The following is a 24543-nucleotide window of genomic DNA, read 5'->3' as shown; positions in this document are numbered from 1 at the left end:
AAAGCAAAGTAAAGTAAATAACTTACTCAAAGTAGCAAAACGTGGGGTAACCAGAAACACCAAACTCTGCTTTGACTCCTTCAAATTCTGGAGTGTGAACATTCATGGCAGCCAACACCTGTCGGAAGGTGATACACAAACTGTAAACAGCAAAAGCCTTGCTTCCAAACAAGAGCAAGACACAATCTAAGACGACAGGTGAAAACGTGGATGAATACAGAAATCAAAACTAAATTAGGTTTATAAGCTCTCACTGCACTTCCTCTTGTAATATTATATCTCCCGAACTATTTTCCTCCCTCATCCTCCCTCATCCTCCCTCTCTCCTCCTCTTCCACATCCTCCGCTTCCTCTTCCTCTATATTCATCCTCCTCGAATCCCCAATTTTGTTTTTGTATCCAGTCAAGGCTTGTGGAAGAGCTAGTATTGGTACACTGAAGTGGTCAGGGCGCAACAGGACAAAAGGAGCAGTCGAGAGAGAGCGAGGGGGGGGCACAAACAGCAGAGTCGAAGGCCAAGCCAGACGGAGGCGGACAAACAATGTGTATGGGAGAGCAATGGGGGCAGGAGAGGATGCATGGTGTGGGCAACATGGATATAAAAGGAAACTCTGGAGTGAAAAAAAATGGAAGATTGGAAGGAGGAGGTGTTTGAGTTGGGTTAAAGGGGGTAGAAAAGATCATGGTTTTGGATTGGAGATGATCTGAGATGGTGGTGAACAGCTGTCTTGAAGACCTGGAGTGAAGAATGAGATTGAACAGAATGTGGAAGTTAGTTTCACAGGTGGAGGGGGAAGAGGTATAACTTGGTGGGGGTGAGCGGTAATCCTGGATTGAGGTATTTCATAAGAAAGGGGTTTGATGGTGGACTGTGTGTGCCCTGCAGAAACCTGGGGAGGGGAGGAGAGTGGGGGTAAGCACAGAAAGGAGAGGGGGGTGCAAGACTAGAAAGGAGGTGGTAGAAGACAAAGACCACCAGCCTTTCTGCGATGGATAAGTGATAGGCCCATGGACTCAGCTTCAATGCGGGAGATTCCAATAATCTTATCAGTCTTGGTTTCCGTGGCATCAAACTGAGCAAGATGAAGTTAAGGGGATCAGTTTTTGCAACTTTTTACGTAATGCAATGATGTTGGTGGATTTCCAAGCAGATGGAAGATGACCTAGTGCAAATGATAGAGGGAAAATGGCAGAGAGATGTTGCACAGAACAGAAGAGTAGGATTTTAGGACATGTGAGCTGAAGCCGTCCGGTCCAGCAGCAGAATCAGAGTCTAGGGTTGAAAGAACCTTCTCCACATTCTCAGGTGCAAAAGACACAGAGTCCAGGAACACTTGGGTACAACAGGGAAGGATGGGTCATGAGAGTGAGGGGTTGGGGACAAGATTTTGAAACAAACACAGGATTGAGACATTCAGCCTTCTCACAAGCAGAGTTGGTTGTGGTGCCATTTGTAGAGAAGGAAGGGATGGAAGGGGAGCACACAGCAGAGACAGACTTAACAAGGTGCCACCAGGTTTTAGTTTGAAAGTTCATTGTTGAGGTTGGACAGATGTTGCTTTCTCACTCTCCTGACAGTGGACATACACTTGTTGCAGACTTTTTGGAATGCAATGACATTGCCTTCGGTCGGATTATCCTTCCAGGAAGAGAAGGCAAGTTGTTTCAGGGAAACTGCCTCATCACAGGATTCAGTATGCTATGGGTGGAAAGGAGGGTAGGATGAGAGAGACAGAGAGAGACAGAGAGAGACAGAGACAGAGACAGAGACAGAGACAGAGACAGAGACAGAGACAGAGACAGAGACAGAGACAGAGACAGAGACAGAGACAGAGACAGAGACAGAGACAGAGACAGAGACAGAGAGAGACAGAGAGAGAGAGAGAGAGAGAAAGAGAGAAAGAGAGAAAGAGAGAAAGAGAGAAAGAGAGAAAGAGAGAAAGAGAGAAAGAGAGAAAGAGAGAAAGAGAGAAAGAGAGAAAGAGAGAAAGAGAGAAAGAGAGAAAGAGAGAAAGAGAGAAAGAGAGAAAGAGAGAAAGAGAGAAAGAGAGAAAGAGAGAAAGAGAGAAAGAGAGAAAGAGAGAAAGAGAGAAAGAGAGAAAGAGAGAAAGAGAGAAAGAGAGAAAGAGAGAAAGAGAGAAAGAGAGAGAGAGAGAAAGAGAGAGAAAGAGAGAAAGACAGAGAGAGACAGAGAGAAAGAGAGAGAGAGAGAGAGAGAGAGAGAGAGAGAGAGAGAGAGAGAGAGAGAGAGAGAGAGAGAGAGAGAAAGAGAGAAAGAGAGAGAGAGAGAGAGAAAGAGAGAAAGAGAGAGAGAGAAGAGAGACAGAGACAGAGACAGAGACAGAGAGAAAGAGAGAAAGAGAGAGAGAGAAAGAGAGAGAGAGAGAGAGAGAGAGAGAGAGAGAGAGAGAGAGAGAGAGAGAGAGAGAGAGAGAGAGAGAGAGAGAGAGAGAGAGAGAGTTTTTGTGGAAGAATTCCCAGGCTGAATTGACATCAGGGGCAGTAGATACGGGAGAGCAGTCCTGAAGAGAGATGGCTGCTTGCAGTCCCTGCCAATAGGCTTGAGCGAAATTCCAGACTCACCGGTGTTGAGGCAGCTCTCTGAAAATAGCCAGAGAGATGTTGACTTTTACAACCACGTGATCAGATGAACCAATTGGAGCAGAGGAAGAGCAGAAGACATTTGTGGGAAAGTTAGGCAACATCAAGTCCAGCAGGGAGGATTTGCCATTGGGAGAAACCCAGGTTGGAAAGATTGAGTCAGTCCCATGGAGTGATGACAATTGAAGTGACATGAAGCACAGTGACAATTGAAATCACCACATATGAGGAAGAGAGAGTTGGAATGGGTGGTTAAAAGTTTGGCCATGTCTGAAAGAGAGAGGTGGAGATGGAGTTGTCACTGTGAGGAGGACGGTACCACGCACAGATGACCAAGAGGTGGGAGCGGAGGGGAAGTCGCAGCAAGAGGTACTCCTGGGGAATGGGAGGTGCAAGATCAGTGCAAGGGCAGTGGGAAATTGAGTTCTGGATGTAAAGTGAGACTTCATCGCCGAGGTGTGGTTCAGGCCTTCCAAATCGAAGGAGCCAATAGCCGTGGAGAGACACTAAGGAGTGGGGGAAGGAAGGAAGGATCCTGGAGGACATCCTGCAGGAGGAAGGATTCTGTTAAACGGATTATATATTTATTTGTATGCACCCTGTGGCTGCTTGGATGAATCGTTTTTCTGTGGGCTGTTAGGGTTAGTGTTGGAGTGGAGACCTGGGTGGGTGGGGGACTGTAGAACCAGAAGCAGGAAATTCAAGTCAAAATGAGAAACAAAATGGAATGAAAATATTAAACATAACAGGGTTTTATTGTTTGTTTTGATTTTTTGAAGCGAAGAGAGGAAATAGGATGGACATGACGTTGAGTAAAAAGAAGCAGAATACCTGGGAATACACCCAGGATAAAAGCAAGATAGCAAGATATACTTTGTATCACAGGAAAGGCTGTGTCAGGCCTTGAACGATACAAAACGAATCGCACAAAACAACATGTGAATCAACGTGAAATACTGAACGGTTTACAACAGAAACAACTCGACGAAGACACAACAACAAAGACACCACCAATCCGGTTCGGAACAGCGCGGATTCGTGAGGTTGAAAACGAGGAGCTCAGGCCTCACAACACGTGCGAGAAAGCCTGAACCGGAAGTTCCAGAACTCACATGCGATTTCTTGACAAGCGTGGCGGCCTCCTGAAAAGCTGGCTTGACTTGCTTACACACTCCACACCCTGAAACAGGATGACAACACACCACGGTCGTGTCATGTTCGAAAAACATCTCTTGCGAGACAACCCTGTACGCTGATGGAGAATGTTATTCACGGTACCACGGCCAAGTGACATGTTGAATCATACATATAGCAGACATTGAGCTCACGACTTCAGACCGCTGCACTGACGTTTCACTTTCATACACCAGTGACTACAACCTCAAACAATAGATCACAACTATTGGCAGGGGGCACAGCGTACATTAATGTGTGTAGACAAATTTGAATTGAAAATTGTAGAGTGGTGCTTACATGGTGCGTAAAACATCAGCAGGATAGGTTTCTCTGCCTTTTTAAGCAAACTGTGTAGGTCCTGTGGGAGACATGAAGGGTATTTACCTTGGCGGTGTGTTACGGTAAAATCGAGTGGGCATGACCATGATATAAAAACAATGGTTGCATTACAGGACTGGTGAGACCCACAAGATGCAAGGTGTCAAAGTGCGACTTCTCAGCCCTCGGCGCCAGGACGATTGGAGGATGGGACTTTGCGGTTGCGTGATCATGGCGATTTAAAACTGTACGGCAATAGTGAGAAAAGCTATGGAACAAAGCAACACATCTATCCATCCATCCATTGGGACCATACTCTGTGCAGAGCATCAGTGCTGCGAAAGCAGTCTCCTGGGCTATTGGGCACAACCTTGGACAGGTCGCCACTCTGACACAGGATACTCAAATGACTCAACCATCCCAGCAAGCTGGTGCTCATTTTGCCAACCTCGGGAGGTTGATGGGCTAAGTCAACCCCACCTGGTATTAATTCAACGACGGAGTGTGATTTTAACTCAGGACCCGAGGATCCCAAGAGTGCCACACCCTAACCATTGAGCAAACACCAAGCGTAATAATGAAACGTCGATTAATTAATTAAAAAAAAAAACAGGGAAAACAAAATTAAAGGCTCGCAATTGCAAAAGAAGTTTATATTTGTAAACGAATGACATCAATACTTATATTCCTTCCAAGAACATATTTTGTGCAAAGGACACCACTTATCCATTAATAACATCAATAACATTATGCAGGAGACGTCTCATTGGTCAATGACTGATCTTATTGTTATGTGCACTCCTCAACATGACATCATTTCAACAGGCTTGCAGCACTCACTTGTCTTCAAAATGACCAAACCCTCATCGAGTTAAGGCCACAGACTCGAAGCCGCACCAAAGACTTTTAGTATTTTTGCACTGGTAGTGAAAGTCAAATGTAATTGTCGATCATGGCAGAAAACGAGACGGAATAAAGGTTTTTACTCTTGAATGTGCACATACATTATATGTATGGTGGACTTTTATAATTATATTAATTGCCAATTAAAATTTAATAATTAAAACAGGGTTCTGTGAAAACCTCTCAAATTTGTTCTGCTCATTTAAAAGCAATTGTGAAACTCCAATCTCCAACAATCCTGGGGTGCATATAAATCTAAATATACAAATATCAAACATGTATGTGACACGCGCGCACGCACTCACACACGCACACACACACACGGGTTTTTCATGTACACCAACTAATGCCAGCAGACGGGACACCCGGTTTAACATCTATCTGTGGGATGGCCATCTATTCGACGGAACACCGCACCTGCGGAGCACGAGGACGACAGTTTATACTTGGGCCCAAAACCCAGACAAGATGGATGAGAGTTGAGTGCACTACCTCTGCACCGTCCTATCAGTCAGTGGATTGTCGAAGAGATCAAACCTTTTCACTGTGGATGTGGACAAGGTCATTCGCCCCAGGTTCTTCCTCCCAGAGGGCATCGCCAGTTGGATCTTTCATGAATGCAGTTAGAGACTGTACAAATAACAAATTGACAGAAACATTTAACCAAGTACATACAGCAGCACTTTACATTGAATTTACATTTCCAATTCATTCACATTATTGACAATACTCTGATCACCTCCAAATTGTTTACATTACTTGCCAAATACGAGATATTTTTTACACTGTTAGACCCCGGTTTACGTCAGGGATGAGTTCTTGAAAGGTGAAACGAATATCGAAACGATGAAAAAGCAATTTTTCTCATAACAATTAATGGAATAAACAGGAAATAAACAGGGTGAGCTAAAAATAAACCTCTTCTGGAAACGGTCAAAGTTGGCAGTACCTCTGAATGGGGCATTTTTATGGTTCCCGGAAGGAAGCAATGAGATTTAGTCTTCGTGTCCATTGCGTCCCACTTATTGGAAATTAGTATTATTTATTTAGTCCTGAATGCCAACAAGAAGAAACAATGATGTATTTATGCCACTTAGCAGGTGGCAATGACCTTTTGATTATCCATGGTCAGAGCATAAGTATTGGGACATAGTGATCGATAACTAATCGAAATGGAACAATAATTCCCGACTATTTGGAACGGAGTAAGAATTCCCAAGTGCTTCGAACGGTGTAAGAATTCCCGAGTGTTTGAAACGGAGTAAGAATTCCCGAGTTTTTGGAACGGAGTAAGAATTCCCGAGTGCTTTGAACGGAGTAAGAATTGCCAAGTGCTTCGAACGGTGTAAGAATTCCCGAGTGTTTGGCAAGAAGTAAGAATTCCCGAGTGTTTTGAACGGAGTAAGAATTCCTGAGTGTTTGGAACAGAGTAAGAATTCCCAAGTGCTTTGAACGGAGTAAGAATTCCCGATTGTTTGGAATGGAGTAAGAATTCCCGAGTGCTTTGAACGGAGTATGAAAATTATTGAGGGTCATCTAGGATAAAATGATTCACAGAAAAAAAAGTGATGACATCGGTCACGTGATTCAGCAGTCATATTGTTAAAAAACAAACAAACAAACAAAAAAAAACCTTCTCTGAAGTGGCTGAACAGATCGAGATGAAACTTTACAAGTATGACCGCCTATCCGTGAGGAACAAAAGGTTCACACATATTATGTCATTGGTCACATGATTTGACAGCCATTTTGGATTAACCCTAAAAACTATAAAAAAAATCTTCTCCAGAAATGCTGGACAAATCAAGGGGAAACTTCACACAAATGTTCCCAAAGCCATAGGTGTACAAGTTTCTTAAGGAACAGTTGATAGGTCACATGGTTTGGCAGCCATATTGGATTGAAGAAAAATATTAAATAATGTTTTCTCTGGAACCGTATTAATCAATCGTCGTGAAACTTCACATTTATGATCTAGTAGAGATGGGGTATGTTTTAAATTTAAACTTGATCGGACGCATGGTCTGGCAGCCAGAATTATTTGATTTTTTGATATGGGTTCTTTTTATTCATTTATTTTTTGAATAAGGATCACTTGGCTGTTCCTGGATGAGTTTGAGGGTCGAGGAGAAGCAGCTGAAACACGAATCCTATCCAGGTTCCTCCTGATGACTTCATCTTTGTTTTTTGTTTGTTTGGGGTCCTTCTGATTACTCGAATGCAGGACTATACCTATTTGGTCTTACATTTGATTTGAATTGAATATGTTTTAATCCCATTCTAAATTCAATTGAATAATGAATAATAATTTTAAAAAGTCATGGGACAGGGTCAGCTGTCCAATCAAAGCGGGGTTGCATCAAAGCGGGGCGTCTTGGTACCCGGTCATTACTGCCAGCAGTTTTAAAGTGGTTGTTCTAATTATGTCTCTTATTAATTACATAACACACCAGTACACAAACACCACACAAAATACGCCGCACAAAGCATGTCCCAGGGAGGGTCTGCAATCTCTGATTGCTATTTTCTTGTTTATGTGAGCAGTCTGTTTTTGGGCGTGTGTACTCTGTAAAATAAATGACATGGAAAAAATTAAAAGTTTAATTCCTTTTCTTCAAACTCATTGCCCAGACTCAGTGGTGTAATGGTTACATTTGGTGACCAAAATGGTTACAATCGAAAATGGAAGGTTGGTGATTCAAACCCTGGCCAAGACATACCGAAGACTTTGAAGCTACGCACTCTACGAGGACTCGTCCTATATCCCACATACAACCGGCATGAGTAGAGGCTCAGTGTTAGTGCAGCACAAACATTAGAAAGTTAGAAACGAAACGCGTTAGAACGTCTCATGGGAAAGAACACATGTTTGGATCACATGAAAAGAACACAAGAACACATGAAAAGAACACATCTATTTACCGAGTTCGTGCTGTCTTTGGCGCGTGACGACAGCGGTCTTTGTTTAGAAATATAATAATCACATCCTTACAGACATCGAATGAAAATTAGTCACAAACACATCACCGAGATATATTTATTTTGATGTAGTGTTCATTCATTAATCGTCATTGTCAAGTCTACAAGCTCAAATATCAAGTCACAAAATTTGCGACTCGAGTCCAAGTCGACGGCCCGAGTAGCCATCTCTAGCACAAGCCCATGAGACATTACTGTCCTGATGCACTGGATCAAATTTGGTCCATATTGCTCAGGTAGTTGTGGAGATGATGTGTTGGTGAAAATGGGGGATTCAGGGAGGGAGCCCGTGGCCCCCTTTCCGGGGGAGGAGGAGGAGCAGGAGGAGCACAACTTGGCCAGGAGGAGCACAACTTAAGGTTAGGGCATGGTCCTGATGCCTCTTGGTGAGTTTGGTCTGGATCTGTCTAGTAGTTTCCGAGAAGATTTTTGAATAAAATACCAACATTTGGGGCCAAACCCACTTTTTATCCCCATGAAAGGGGTGCATCCGGATGGGGATCACAACTCCATGAGTTCTTGCTATCCCGGTGCATCATACCAAATTTGGTCAACATCGGTGAGGTTGTTTGTGAGGAGATGTTTTTGTCAAATGTTAACAGAAGTATGGCCTGCTGGACACCGGGACCCACTGTCAGCTTATTTCAGACATGGAACCTAAAAATGATAAACCAATGAAACAAACACAACAAAAGTAGGAAAGAGGTCAAGGGTAAAGCTGCCGAATGAAGAAATTTTCATCAAAACATATCTCATGTTAAAACAACATTGCAGATAACTGTGTTTGCTTTTGAATGTAAAACAATGATTAACATTTAAGGAACTGTTCGATTAAGTGGCCAAGGACTTGGTTATTTATCTTCGGCTAAGAGTTGATCCAATTCCTGTGGCTGCTCATTCATGCCTACTTGCACTTGGCAAATGCCATGAAGAGTATGTAAACAGCCCTCAACATTAACTGTCGGTTTTACAAGTAAAAGTTGTTTCACATGGAGGAGGTTTATTGTAATGGGGAACGGGGTGCGGCTGACATTTTGAGTGTAGATCTTAAACGGAAAATAAAGGAACCCTCAACACAAGTTGGGTTCTTTAATGTCAAGAGTGGAAACATAAAACGACTTACTTTAAAAGTTTCTGGTCTGGTGTACTCCAGATGGAATTCCCCATCTCTGTAAAGCAAGTGGAGTTCAGTGCAGAAATAAACATTTCGAGTTTTGTAAAATAATAGAATATAAAATAAATAAAAATAAACTGATTTCAGTAGAATAACAAAGTCGACTCAGAAGATATTGAATTAAGGACACAGGGCATAATATCAACAACAAAACATTCAACAGTCATTTATTTCTTCGTCATAAAATAAGCAAATCATTGGAGTGGGGGTGGGGGTGGGGAGGGGGAGGAAACGAGAGTAGGTTGAGGATGAGAAACAACTTCTGTTATTTAAGTGAATCTTATTCTAATAAATATCAGTGTGTGAGTGTGTGTGTGTGTGTGTGTGTGTGTCAGTGTGTGTGTGTCAGTGTATGCATGTGTGTATCTATGTGAATATATATATATATATATATATATATATATATATATATATATATATATATATATATATATATATATATAGACATATATATACATATATATATACATATATATATATACATATATACACACACACACACACACACACACACACACACACACACACACACACACACACACACACACACACACACACACACACACACACACACACACACACACACACACACACACACACACACACACATTGCTGGAATTATAGATAGATATTGTGTGTGCCTGAATGGAATAAATGCGGTTTCTCGTTTCTATTCCTTCCTCTCTCCCTCCTCCTCTGTCCCTCTCCCTCTCTCTCTTTCTCTCCCCCTTCTCTCCCCCCTTCTCTCCCCCCCTTCTCGCTCTCTTTCTCTCTCCCTCCCTCCTTCCTTCTTTCTCTCTCCCTACTCTCTCTCTTTCTTCCTCCTTGCTCTCTTTCTCTCTCCCTCCTTCTTTCTCCCACCTCTCTCTCTTTCTCCCTCCCTCCATCCTCTCTCTATTTCTTCCTCCCTCCCTCCTCTCTCTCTCTCTTTGTTCCTCTCTCCCTACTCTCTTTCTTTCTCCCTCCTCTCTCTTTCTCCCTCCCTCTCTCTCTCCTCTCTCTCTCTTTCTCCCTCCCTCCTCTCTCTTCTCTCTTTCTCCCTCCCTCCTCTCTCCCTCCCTCACCACTCTCTCCCTTTCTTTCTTTCTCCCTCTCTACTCTCTCTTTCTCCCTCCCTCCATGCTCCCTCCCTCCCTGCTCCCTCTTTCTCCCTCTCCTCACTCTCCCCCACCCCTCTCTATCCTCACCCCCCTCCCATCGCAGTGTTCCCATCAGCGAAGCGACAGGTGGTATTTGCTCTTATATAATCTGTATAAATACATAAAATTATGTTAAATTCTCTGACGACTTTTCAAAATTATATGAACTTTCATACATGCAGTATATCACAAGTTCATAAGAGAGATTCCAAGTGAGCCTGGCAGTACTTGTAGTGATAAAGTGTCCCTGAAGCACCAGGCTCAACTTTCATCTTCTTGCAAATCTTCCGGGCTTCCTGGTTCCTGTAAAAAGGAGGTATTATCAAAAAACAAACAATCCCAAACAAAATGCAAAATGATGTCGCACAAAAAAAATATGGCTGTTGTTGGTATCTCACCCAACAGATAATGCATCAAAACTAGGTTTTACCCAAGAGGCCACCGAGTGGCATTTGGGCTCTTCTGCCAGAAATACTTTTAACATACATCATATGAGAGCCTGCAAGGCTGGAGGCATATGTCAGCATCAAAGCTTGTTATAAACTACAGGTCTTTGGTCTTCAAGGGCTCTCAGGTCTGCATGGGTCCTTATGTTGCCATAACAAGGGTGACGTCGGTAAACCATTTGGTTTGGCGATAGAGGAGACCCTCATATAACGCGGGGAATGCATTCCCACAAAACGCCGTGTTATCGGACCAATATGTAACATGTAAAAATCTGGGTTATGTTCCAAATGGGGAAGATTTCAACCTTTTAAGGTTGAAGACCTACATAAAAACCTCAAACAAGCAGAAAACAATGCATAAATAAAACATGTAACAAGCAAGAAAAAGAGCAATCAGAGATTGCAGACTCTCGCCAGGACTTGTTTTGTGTGGTGTATTTTATGTGGTGGTTGTGTGCTGGTGTGTTACATAATTTGAGCTGCCACTTTATAACTGCTGGCAGTGATGACCGGGTAACAAGACATTCTTCTTTGATGCAACCCTGCTTTGAATCGGTCACCTGACCCTGACCCATGATGTTTATTATTAGTCAACTGAATTTAGAAGGGGATTAAAATAAATTCAATTCAAATTAAATGGAAGAACAAATGGTTAAAGTCCTGCAATGGAGTAATTAGAAGGAAGCAGAACAAGCAAAAAGTGAAGATGAAGTCATCAGGAGGAACCTGGATGGGATTCACATTTCAGCTGCTACTCCTCTACCCTCAAACCCTTCCAGGCACAGCAAAGTGATCCTCATTAAAAATAAAAAATAAAACAGAACCCATATCAAATAGTTAAATAATTCTGGCTGCCAGACCAAGCGTCCGATCAGATTGAAATTTAAAACATATATTCCCCATCACTACGGTATCATAATTGTGGAGTTTCACGTGGATTGATTAAGCGGTTCAAGAGAGAAAAAAAATCAAAAAAGATTTTCGCTCAATCCAATATGGCTGCCAGATCATGTGACATCAATTATTCGTGAATACCCTGGTATCCCCAAGGCTTGGGGAACATTTGTGTAAAGTTTCCCCTCGATCTGTCCAGCCGCTCTGGAGAAGAATTTTTTTTATAGGTTTTTGGGTAAATCAAATATGGATGCCAAACCATGTGACCAATGACATCATATGTGTAAACCATTTGTTCCTCATGGACAGGCGGTCATACATGTAAAGTTTTTCCTCAATCTATTCAGCCACTTCAGAGAAGAAGATTTTTGACCCTCAAAAAACAAACGGACCCAAATGCAATACCCTCTCCGAATCTTTCGGCAAGGGTAATTACTTTTTATAAGTGTCAGCATGATTGGGATTTCCTAAAGCACATATTGCTTGTAGCAGGCTGTCCAGTTGAGGCTGAAGACTCAGAAGATGAAATGAAGGATGATTAGTTTGGGAGTTTTTTGAAGAATTTCATAATGGAGACTTGAATGGCTGCCTTCATTTTTTGTTTGTTGATGACCTTGTAACATTTCAGGACATTCCCCATCTCCCTCCGCATCTTGGAACTTCTTATGCAGTCGAGATTGTGTTCATCAAAGATGGCCATGGCTGCATCGATGAACTTGAAACCTTTGTCATGAGGGTTTTTAACAGGCACAACCTCCTCAAGACTTTATTCTGATTTCTCTCTGATGCACCCCTCCTCCAGAGCCAGAAGATCTTCATTGCTCAGATCCTCCCTGTGTGAGAGAAGCAAATCCTCAACATCATCTTCACCGACCTCCTCAAATCCCACTTGCTGGGCCATGTCCACAATCTGTTGCCTTGCTTTGCTGACTTCAGCCTCAGTAAACACTCAACCCAATTAGTGCCTCAGGCCAGAGTTGATGGAGATGAAGATGATGGAGATAAAAGTGTAGCTGGGCATGCATTTCCAATAAAAGTCCAGTTTCATCGAAGCTACCACCTGGCTTGACGTGTAACCTCCATCCACAACCACTGATCTGAAGACAGCTGGAAAAATTTTGACAGCAGCATGATTTGCAGCAGCAGCTTCCCCAGTTAACTTGAGATTGTTGAACGCATGGCGACTCTTGAAGTGTTTGAACCACCCACGACTGGCAGCAAAAGGCACTGGATCATTGGTATCTTTGGTTAGATCGCCATACAAACTCCTCGCCTTCTCTTGAATGACCATTCCAGACAAGGGTATGTGCTGTTGGTTCTGATGCTCTATCCACGTGGTCGGCATCTTCTCAACAGTATCAGGCCAAGATCTTGCAGTTCTGATAACACCGAGATTCATTGTGATCTGAGAGCTTACCGATTTTTATCACGATTATCACAAACGGTTCTCACTGTAGAATCACAACGTCCCATCTCTATTTAAATATCAATGCTGCGCTCACCTCTATGAAACCGATCGAAAACTTTTAATTTGACCTCCAACTAGAGGGGGAGCACTCGGGAGAGTGCAAAACCTCCGCCGCCAATACTGCTGGGTCACTCAAGTGAACCTTATACCTTATTCATTAAATATGATGTCAACAGTGCTGAGAGTTATAGTTCTTTTCTCCAACATTTTTTTTTGGGGGGGGGGGTTGAAAATCACTTAAAGCATGTAGAAATGCAAAAAAAAAATTTTCTTTGGGGGGGGTAACAATTTTTTTGGGGGGGTTGGAAATCACTTAAGAAAATGCAAAAAAATTTTTTTCTCAACCAATTTTTTTTGGGGTGGGGGGGTTGGAAATCACTTAAAACATGGAGAAATGCAAAAAAAAAAATTCTCTAACAATTTTTTTTTTGGGGGGTAACAATTTTTTTTGGGGGGGATTGGAAATCACTTAAAACATGTAAAAATGCAAAAAAAAAAATCCTTTTTTTGGGGGGGGGGTAAAAAAAAATTTGGGGAGGGGGGGTTGGAAATCACTTAAAACATGTAGAAATGCCCCCCAAAATTTTTTTTTCTCTAACAACTTTTTTTTGGGGGGGGGTACCAAGTCCAAAATTTAATGGCATGATCCTTGGACCATACCTAACCCCCCCTCCAAGTTTCGTCGAAATCCGTCAAGGAGTTTTTCCGTAATACTGTTCACAAACAAACAAACAAACAAATAAACCAATGTCACCCGCAGGGTGACCCGTGTCTTGCCAAAAGGTGACCACGTGTGACTTCTTTAAGGTCACACTGAGGTGAACAGAGCTGCTATCCACCAGGAGCGACTCCTTGAGGAATATCTGCCTACGAGAGATTCCGATGAGAATCGTTCTACAGAGTAACCATGAAAAATATGCGTTTGCCTCATAACGTCACCAAATGACGTCATAATGTCTCAAGCTTGACATATTGAGAAAGCACTCATCGAGGTGTTCAATTTGAGGTACTACACGATATGGTTCCTAAAACTTGAAAATTTGACATTGGGGTCAAATATGTTTGACCTGAGGCGCTAATCATGAAGGTCAAGGCCAATCACCACCAAAAATTAATCAACTGAGCGCCAGACCATGAACTATATTCCCATGAAGTTTGAAGACTATCCGATCAAAATTACTCAAAAAATAAGGGTTTCGTCGACTCCCCTGATTTGCGACAAAGTGACCTTGACCTTTGACCTTGACCTTAAAAATTTTGTGCACTGAAAGGGACCTCTATAGGCCTCTGATATGCGAAGTTACAAAAATTTCCAATGATAACTGTGATCTGCAGAATTTTTTATACGTGATTACAGACAAACAAACAAACAAACAAACAAAAAAAAACAAACAAAAAAAAACAAAAAAAACTTCGTTTTGGCAAGATAACAAACAAACAGAAAGGGGTGAAAACAGTAACCTCCACCCATCTTCGAAGATGGCGGAGGTTAATGAAAGAGACTTTGATTTCTTCTTCACTTGATCATTATCTCCAATGACACTTGTTACACGCTTTGCAGCCATAGGTTCGGCCAATGTGAGTGAACAACTCGCTCAGAATGAGGTAGTGCAGTTGTTGTTGTTGTTGTTGTTGTTGTTGTTGTTGTTGTTGTTGAATTTAATCCGCGTTGTAGCGAAAACGCGTTATCAGAACACACGTTATATTATATGAGGGTCACCCTACATGGGTGGGGGTGGACGAGTATTGCTTTGTGCTGATGTCATGTGGGATGCTTTTTAGCTGATAAACTTCCACTGGCAGAATAGGCAAGAAGTTAATGGATGGCCCTTACATAGAGCTCAAATTTACTCAAAACTCCATTTACAACTCCATCTGGAATACAGTACTTCTTCATCACAATAAATGATATTCGTGCCACAACAAAGCAAAACATCATGGAGCATGAACACTGATTAATTCGGTTACATTAAAAGGTGTTATTCAATGGGAAGAAAAACGATTTGGAAGCATAAGTACATATGTGGGGATGGCAATATTCCCTGTTGGGATAATTAGAGGAAGGCTTTAACAGTTCTTGTTGTCGTGTACCAGTTAATTTTGAAGAGTGAACAAGACAACATACAGCAGTGCAATCACAGAACCCATTTCTTTCCAACAATGACACTGAAAACTAGAAAAGCACTCAGTAAAAAGCATACCTCCATCACACAATGCCTGATCCAGTAGAACATATCGGGCCCAATACATTTTTGAAATATCATGCTATATATCGTTTTTGACCCAATCTCTCAATGGTGAAGAATCACTTCCAAAATTATCAGATCCAGATTCGGATCTTCATCAAAATTGAATCAAATCTTCATCGTCACACACCAAAAGTGTCCACCAAGTTTTGTCCAAATCCATACACAACCTTTTGAGAAATCATGCACACAAACAGACAAACAAACAAACAAGAATAGATGTCGTGCACAGCACGATACTTGCAAAATCCAGAAAACAAATTCGACCTCAAAAGTAATCGGTGGTTGAATTCAATGACCAAATATGCAACTCCTCTTCAAATTTGAAGTCAATCGGATGAAAATCGACAATTTTAGAAATCCGCCCTATGTTGACCTTTTGGCCGATGTCGACCCACAAAATAATTGCTGGTTGAATTCAGTGACCTGATTTGCAAATCCTCTTCAAATTTCAAGTCAATGGGATTAATATGAAGGAATTTAGAAATCTCAACTAAGTTGTTGACCTTTGGCCTATGTTGTCCTCAAAAATAATTGGGTCGTTGAATTCAATGAGCAAATATACAACTCCTCAAATTTCAAGTCAATCGGATGAAAAATGACGATTTAATGCAGGCCTTACGGCTGTTCAAGCTGATGTTGGGTTTTTGTATTGACTTGTGTTGTAAGGATCGGAAATGGACCATTGGCACGTGATTTAGTAGGTCTGTCGTCAGGACATTAATTTGGAATTTCGACTCGCCGACTCATCGAAAGACATTGTGGGATCTTTAATGTCCATGAGCAGTCAAGGCTGGGAGACAGATCCCTTGCTCGGTGACTCATTCAATGGATGGCACAACTTTGTGATGCAACGCCCTGCCTGTGAAGGACCAATCGGGCAGTTTATCATCTGGTTGGGAATCAAACCCATAGCAGAAGCTCCAAGGCAAGTGAGCAACCTCTGAGCCATCCTGATGGACAATGATATGATGTTCGGTGTTGGTACTAATAAAGTGACTCGTAAGCAGGAAGTGTGTGCAGTCTCTATTTCTAAGTCGATTCTTATTTTGATTTGGAAATATCGACACACAAACAAACAATCAACTGGCAATAAACAGCCATCTTACCCACAATCCACCCAAACCACGGTCCCCATGCCACGAACATCCTCGGCTACTTCTTCAAGGAGTTGCAGTTTCTTGTCATTTCCAGAACCTAAATGTAGAAAACAGAATCTTCCTGAAGCAAGGTGTTTGCAAAATGCATGTTCATAAGTTCTACTATTATGTTATAACACAGACAGTGACTTTTACAATAATCTATTATTCCGAAGCACCATGGGAGGTTCTGTGTGAGTCACTGATCCATCCTGAAAACAATCGAAATCTGGAGCACCAATTGATTCTCCTTTCTCCTTATAATATGACTGAATAAACTATCAATCGCATTATTGGGAAACAATAACATCGTGGCTCGAAATAAAACAAAGGTAAGATAGCAAGCTCATGCCATCATGTTGTTTACGTTTTCAAGAATATTACCTGGGTAACTTAAGCTCCGCAGTGTGTGTACATAAATTACACACGATATTACAAAAGGTGTTTAGAGAACACACCACATGTACCCATTATACTCCATTGACACAGCACACCACATGTAATCATTATCCCCCAATGACAGCACACCAATGTACCCATTATCCCCACATTGACAAAGCACACCACATGTACCCATTATCCCCCAATGACAGCACACCAATGTACCCATTATCCCCCAATGACAGCACACCAATGTCCCCATTATCCCCCCATTGACAAAGCACACCACATGTACCCATTATCCCCCCATTGACAAAGCCCACCACATGTACCCATTATCCCCCCATTGACAAAGCCCACCACATGTACCCATTATCCCCCCATTGACAAAGCCCACCACATGTACCCATTATCCCCCCATTGACAAAGCCCACCACATGTACCCATTATCCCCCCCATTGACAAGTTAGGTCAGGCCAGGTATGGGAGCATGCGCCGGAGCAGCGCGCCACTGCGTCCACTCCAGGGGCCTTCGTCTGGCCATCCCCCAGGCAGATGGCTGGCCCATACCCATCTCCATGAGATGCCGATCAACCTGCTGCAACCACGAGGAACGTGGTCGGCCCATTAACCTCCTCCACTCATGAGACTCCCTCGCTGAGAAAATCTGGTGAGCAAGATCAGGGTCAGGAATACATGTCACATGTCCATACAGCCGCAGCTGACGCTCACAGACTACACAGGTAACAAATCTCATTTGAGTCTCTCTCAGCAACTGCTCGTTGTACACAAAGTCTGACCAGTAATGGCAAAGGATACTCTGAAGAGACCTGGTACCAAAGGAATTAAGTCTCCATCTCAGATCCCTGGTCAGAATCCAAGTCTCACATCCCTTGAGCAAGACTGGAAGTACCAAGGACCTGAAGACTCGGACTTTCATCGTCCTGCACAGGCACTGACATCGCCACACCCCATGATCCAGTCAATCCATGACTCCCCAGGCCCGACGCAGATGCCTACCGACCTCTGGCTCACAGCCAGCAAAGACACAAATATCACTGACATGGTTAGTGAATCTCTCCGTGACCTCAACAACCTCACCACAAACAGGTACAGACAGGAGAGCAGCATCCAAGATGTTATTGAAAGCCTGTATCTTAGTTTTGACCAAGGAAACCCATAATCCCAGCGGCTGCGACTCCTTATTCAGCACCTCGAGGGCACCCAAAAGGATCTCCAGTCTCTGCAAAGATGACTGTATCATCTGCAAAATCAAAGGCCAGAGATAATGACATTCCCAAACGACGCACTGCAGCTTGATCTCTCCGACATACTCCCCAGAATGTAGTCTTTCCAAGCGCTGAAAAGTGTGGGGGGCAGTGCACACCCAACGAACACCAGTAACAACAGCAAATGAGTCAGAGATGGTAACACCACATCCCACAGCACTCTCAATACCAGAGCATAGTTCAGACATCAGATTGATCAGTTTTGGTGGCACACCACGAAGAACAAGAATCCTCCAGAGGGCATCCCGAGTGACCGAATCTAATGCTTTGCAAAGATCAACATCGGCTGCAAGCAACCCCTGCTGAAACTCTCGTATGCATTCGGTGAGGACCCGAAGGGCAAGGATACGGTCAATCGTTGACCTCTTTGGTATAAAGCCTGACTGCTCTGGGTGCTGGTGCTCAAGCAGATGGTGGCGAACCCTATCAAGAATTATCCGAGCAAAGACCTTGCCCGGCACTGAGAGCAGCGTCACCCCTCGGTAGTTGTTGCAGTCTTGGCGATCACCCTTCCCTTTCCAGAGGGGTACAACAAGGCCCTTCTTCCAGTCAGTTGGGATGAAGCCTGTGTTCCAGGCAGAGCATAGAACTGCATGCAATGACACGAGTGCAGCATTTCCACCAGCCTTGAGAAGTTCAGCATGGATGCCACAGATCCCTGGAGCTTTGCCCCGTTTCAACCGGTTCACCACAGCCCGTGTTTCCACAAACAAAGGTGGATTACAGTTGATTGGAGGGTCAGCAACAGGAATTCTAACACCGCTGACATCAAACTCAACAGCTGGTGGATCGGCCTGGCACAGCCGTTCTAAGTAACCGGCCCAGCAGGTCTTCACTTTGGACTCCTCTGTCAAGAGCCCACCATCCTCCGCTCTAACTACAGTACACCGAGGGACGGGCTGGGAAGAATGCAATGCACAAATTCCCCTGAAAGCAGGACGAGAATCAATTGACCACAGGTGATGCTCTACTCCCTCACAGATTCCTCGCACATAGGCATCATCGTCCACCCTCAGCACACGTACAGTTTTACGCCTCAGCTCCCTGAACAGCTCAACTCTGCCATTAAGCCTGGCCCTGCGACTGGACAATGGTATCCAGTGTCCCTTGAGACAAAATTCTCTTCATCCTCTGGTGAGTTCCAACATCGGCTGTAATTATCCTTCCAATAAGACAGCACACAACATGTACCCATTCTCCCCCAAAAAATAAGAAAAAAAATTGTGAAAAACTGCAACTACATCCGCAAAAAACCGCGAATACACCCATGAAAAACTGCAACCCATGAAAAATCATGAATATGCCCGCAAGAAACCGCAACTACACCCGTGAAAAACCATGAATATACCCACAGAAAACCGCAACTACGTCCATGAAAACCCCACGAATACCCGAAGTACAGGGCCGCAAATGTATAAACAGATCAGAAAAACCGTGAATATGCCTGAGAATACTTTTTTTTTAAACAAAACAAACCGCAAATACCCGAAGCACATTGCCACAAATGTAGAAGCACGTCATTTAATGAACCACAAATATAAGGGGTCCGTGAATAGCGTTGCTCGCCTGCTTTAGGCAATTGATCTGCAGTTGCTTGCCTGCCTTGGCTTGCACTTCAAATTAATGCATGGATATCACGATCCTGGAGTATGCGCTTCTGCTCGGAGTTCCATGCCGACATCACCTGAGACACCGTTGCTCGTGAAACATCAGCAAGTGAGCTCTTTGTCACTAAAGCTCCTGCAAAATATGCCCCAACAATCACCCATCTTTCAAAGTCACTGAGGTCTCCTCTTGCAGCTATGCGAGCCAGAACTACATGTAAGCAGGCCTGTGCAGCATTTTTATACATGACCCGGAGCATGTCGGGATGTATCTTGCTTTTGGCCGAGTCACATTTGCTCTACGGCGAGGATACGGCGGCCGTACGCCCTCTGAATTGACAGAAACGTGTGGCAGCCGCAGAGTTTCTGCGGTGGCCTCAGGGTGGCCCTACGCCGTTTGGCTATCTTTTACAGGCCGTAGGGGTCGCCGTGGAATTATAACACGCAGTTATAACTAGAGTGTACCAGGTGCGGTGGGACGCAAGAAGCACGCGAGCCACCATCTACACCGCTTTATTGCGCGACCAGAAGAACACTCTTCCCACCCCTAGCGGGCGAGGCATGATATACGAAAACCCAATCACGTGACACAGCACACTCCTCCCCTCGTAAAATGACCCGTCACATAATGAACGGATAATCACAACATGACCATCGGAAACCCATCAACACTCATAATCCTCCAAGTACCGCGGCCGCACCCTGACCCGCCTCGGACGGGCAGCGCCACCAGACAGCCCAGGCTCAGACGCCTCCGGCCCGGTCGAGGTGACACCCTCGCCGGACTCGCACTTTCCGCAACACCAGCTACCCCCGACTGCCCAGCCTGCTCGACGTCCCCGGGTAGGACGGCATCAGGCGAAGCCCCCCTCGGCGCCGGCCCAGCCAGCCCCGGCGATACAACGTCAGGTGCCGGCGACACTACCGGTGGGGGTCCCGCATCGTTCGGCTCGGAGAGGTGTGGGGGGGGGGGGGTGACGCTGAACAGCGATCATGCATCTGGTCCACGTGCCGCTTCCACACATCCCCACCATCAGTCCGCACCATGCAATTCGCCGGCCCCGGCACCACAGAGACCACCGCCGGCACCCATTTGGAACCGTGGAAATAATTGCGCACCATTACCCGCTGCCCCACCTCGAAGCTGCGCAGCCGCGTCGGACGCGACATCGCCCCACTCCCCGACCCTCCAGGTCGAAGCAAATCCAGCCTGGACCGCAAAGCCCGTCCATAGAGACGAATGGCCGGCGAATCACCCGTGACAGGATGAACTGCGTTCCTGTAATGGAGCAAAAAGACATCGACCACCGTCTGCACAGGTGCAACACCCCCCCCTGCGCAAAGCCCGCTTCAACATCTTGACAAACGACTCAGCTTGGCCATTCGTCTCAGGATGATACAGTGCGGACCTTAGATGTCGAATACCATTCTGGCGCATAAACTCATCAAATACACCCGCGATGAACTGCGGACCATTATCAGAGACCAGGATCTCCGGCAACCCTTTATTAGCAAAGATCGTCCGCAGCTTCTCTACAGTAATGTTTGCTGAAGTATGCTGCATTACTACAACCTCCGGCCATTTAGAGAATGCATCAATCACAATCAAAAACATCTTGCCATTAACCGGTCCCGCAAAATCTACATGGACCATCTGCCAAGCTCGGTCTGGCACAGGCCAGAGACCCGAAGCTCGACGCGGGTTATCAGCATCTGTCTGGCACGTGGCGCAACGCTTAACCAACTGCTCAATGTCTTTGTCCAACCCCGGCCACCACAACAGGCTACGAGCACGACTCTTGGTCTTCACGATGCCAAGGTGACTGACATGCAGTTCTTCCAAACACCGCTGCCTGAACCTCGGTGGAATCACCGTCCTCATTCCCCACATTACGCACCGTTGGACCAACGACAGCTCCGCTGGTTGAAACGTGAAAGGTTGAAATGCCGGTGTCGAAGGCAGATCGCTCCAATTCCCCGTAGAAATCGCCTGGACGACACGGGCAAGCACCGGATCACGAGCCGATTCCACCGCGACCTGCCTGGCCGTGACCGGCCCGCTTTGGACCTGGTCCAGCGCGAACACATCAACCCGGTCGCCCAACTCAGACGCAGCTGGACCCTCCGCACACGGCAAGCGTGAGAGCCCGTCACAGTTAGCATGCTTCTCGGTGCTTCAGAACTGAATATCATAATCGTAAGCACCCAGAAACAGACACCACCGCTGTATTCGCGCGGCTGCTACCACCGGCACCCCTCGTTCGGGTCTCAGGATGAATTGAAGCGGTTTGTGATCCGTCTGTAAAGTGAAATTCCACCCCAGCAGATATTGATGAAACCGCCGCACACCCCAGACGAGGCTGAGAGCCTCACGCTCAATCTGGGCATATCCGCGCTCTGCTGTGGACAGGGTCCGGGATGCAAAACAAACAGGCCGCTCGGAACCATCGTCCATCCTGTGGGAGAGCACTGCCCCGATGCCATATGCAGAGCTGTCGCATGCCAATAGGAGCGGATGCGCAGGCTCGTAGTGCACGAGGACCGTATCCTCTGTGAGCAGCCGCTTGACGCGGTCGAACGACGCCTGGTGTGCAGGCCCCCAAGCCCAGCGCTCGTCCTTCTTGAGCAACTGCATTAACGGCGCAAGTTGTGAGCTGAGCCCGCGCACGAACCTTTGGTAATACTGGGCCATGCCAATGAACGAGCGCAGCTGCATCTTGTCGCGAGGCGGTGGCATGCGCTGAATCGCCTCCACCTTCCGAGGACCTTTCAATAGCCCCTCCGGCGTGATGATGTGCCCGAGGTATTCCAAGCGCTGCTTGAAGAACGCGCACTTGTCCCTGTTTAAGCGCAGGCCGCACGCTTCTAGCTTTGTCAGCACTCGGGCAATGTTCGCAAGATGCTCGTCCGCCGTTTTCCCCGCAATGAGCACATCGTCCGGGTAGGTCTGAGCGGGCAGGCCAATGCAAACCTGATCCATAGCTTTCTGCCACAAAGCTGGGGCCGAAGCAATCCCAAAACAGAGTCGGGTATATCGATAGAGTCCTTGACACGTGTTGATTGTTAAAAGCTCGCTACTCCCGGGATCCATCGGCAGGTGAAAATATGCATCACGCAGGTCTAGCTTCGTGAAGTATTGACTCCCCGCCAATCGCGCATATATCTCATCGATTGATGGCAGAGGATATTGCTCCACGCTGAGCCCTGGGTTAACCGTGGATTTGAGGTCCCCGCACAATCGGACGTCTCCATTCCGTTTCAGCACCGTGACAACCGGGGTGGCCCAATCTGAGCACGACACCCGTTCGATCACTCCACAGGCCTCCAGCCTATCCAGTTCACCCTTGACCTTGTCCCGCAGGGCATATGGCACCGGACGTGGTTTACAAAACCGAGGAACCACCCCCTCCTTCAAGAAGAGCTTTGCCTCCATGCCCTTGAGTTTTCCAAGGTCGTCGCAAAACAACCCTTGATGTCTTTGAAGAATCTCCTCCAACTGATCCTCCCACTGGCTCGGCACGGGTTGCACAAGGTGAATTGCGGCCCAGTCTAGCCTGATGCGGGTCATCCAATCTCGGCCGAGGAGAGACGGCCCCCTCCCCCGTACGACCTACACCCGAAGCGTGGCGACCTGGCCTTGGTACCGCACAGACACGTCTGCCATCCCGATTGGCGTTATCTTCTCGCGGGTGTACGTGAACAGCGTGAGGTTTGACCTGATAAGCCTCAAGCCGTTGAGTCTACGCGCGGTCTGTTCGCCGATGAGCGACACCGCTGCTCCCGTATCGACCTGGAACGTGATCGGCGTTTCATTCACTTCGACTTCCACCGTCATCGGGCGCGCCGTCGCCGGGCCAATTGAAAACAGGCTCAACAACGGCCGCTGGTTCCGCCCCGAGTCGCCTCGCACATCGCCGTCCACGACTTTAACGGTGGCCGACGCCCCATGGCACACACGCGCCAAATGACCCACCTTGTGACAATTCAAACACACGTTGCCTTTACACGGGCATGCACGGCGCAGGTGTCGACCTACACATCCCAAGCATGTCCGCGGGGTCAGCTCTCCGCACGCGCGGCCGCGTGGCGACGTCCGACCCGCATCGAAGGTCGTGCGCGCGTCCTGGGGTGCTCGCGACCCTGCGTGGCCGGTGATGGCTCGAACATCCCTGCGAGTCTGCTCGACCGCTGTAGCTGTGCTGACCGCCGAGTCGAATGTAATGGCTTCATCCTTCAGCCGTAAAACCGCTGAAACCATTTTCGCATCTCGTAAACCAGCAATAAAATGATCTCTGAGCCGAGCTGGACGCTCCCCCGCCGTGAATTTGCAGGCCACAGAAGAATGCTTAATCCGCGCCACAAAATCAGCGACGCGTTCCTCTGCCCCTTTCGAGAGGCGATCGAACTGGAATCGAGCGAGCTGCAACGACTTCTCCGGCGCCATGTGTGCTTTCATTTTCTCCACAATGTCCCGAAACGCCAGCCCGTCATCCCGGGGCCTGTTCGGTGCCACTAAATCACCCAGCAGCCGATAATGCTCCGGCGAAAGCGAAGCGAGCAAGATCGACTTTTGCTTGCTCTCGTTGACCACATCGTTCGCGTGGAAATAGCATTCCAATTGCTCCGAAAACAATTCGAAGTCGTCCCCGTCGAAAACGGGCATAAGTCTGTATTCAACCATCCTCGTCGCCAACTAGAGTGTACCAGGTGCGGTGGGACGCAAGAAGCACGCGAGCCACCATCTACTCCACTTTATTGCGCGACCAGAAGAACACTCTTCCCACCC

The 24543-nt window shown here is 45.9% G+C and overlaps 1 protein-coding gene across 3 annotated transcripts in view; it reads right to left on the bottom strand.

Moving 5' to 3' along the window:
- PDIA5 (protein disulfide isomerase family A member 5) overlaps positions 1–24543 on the bottom strand; it is a 66391-nt gene that overhangs the window by 27625 nt on the left and 14223 nt on the right. For 2 of the 3 annotated variants that reach the window (XM_085893379.1, XM_085893380.1), the window contains exons 3-9: positions 16454–16541; positions 10519–10593; positions 9101–9146; positions 5536–5628; positions 4075–4135; positions 3714–3781; positions 27–118 (exon numbers count right to left, since the gene is read on the bottom strand). In XM_085893379.1, the coding sequence (XP_085749505.1) occupies positions 27–118; positions 3714–3781; positions 4075–4135; positions 5536–5628; positions 9101–9146; positions 10519–10593; positions 16454–16541 (523 nt within the window). The remainder of the gene's footprint in view (positions 1–26; positions 119–3713; positions 3782–4074; positions 4136–5535; positions 5629–9100; positions 9147–10518; positions 10594–16453; positions 16542–24543) is intronic. The other variant, XM_085893381.1, reaches the window with a different exon arrangement.

Source organism: Eptatretus burgeri, chromosome 8 (genome assembly GCF_056783735.1).
Source record: "Eptatretus burgeri isolate ZD-2024b chromosome 8, Ebu_testis_v1, whole genome shotgun sequence".
NCBI lineage: Eukaryota > Metazoa > Chordata > Myxini > Myxiniformes > Myxinidae > Eptatretus > Eptatretus burgeri.
The sequence above is the reverse complement of the archived record's forward strand: the minus strand, read 5'-3'. Positions and strand labels throughout refer to the sequence as shown.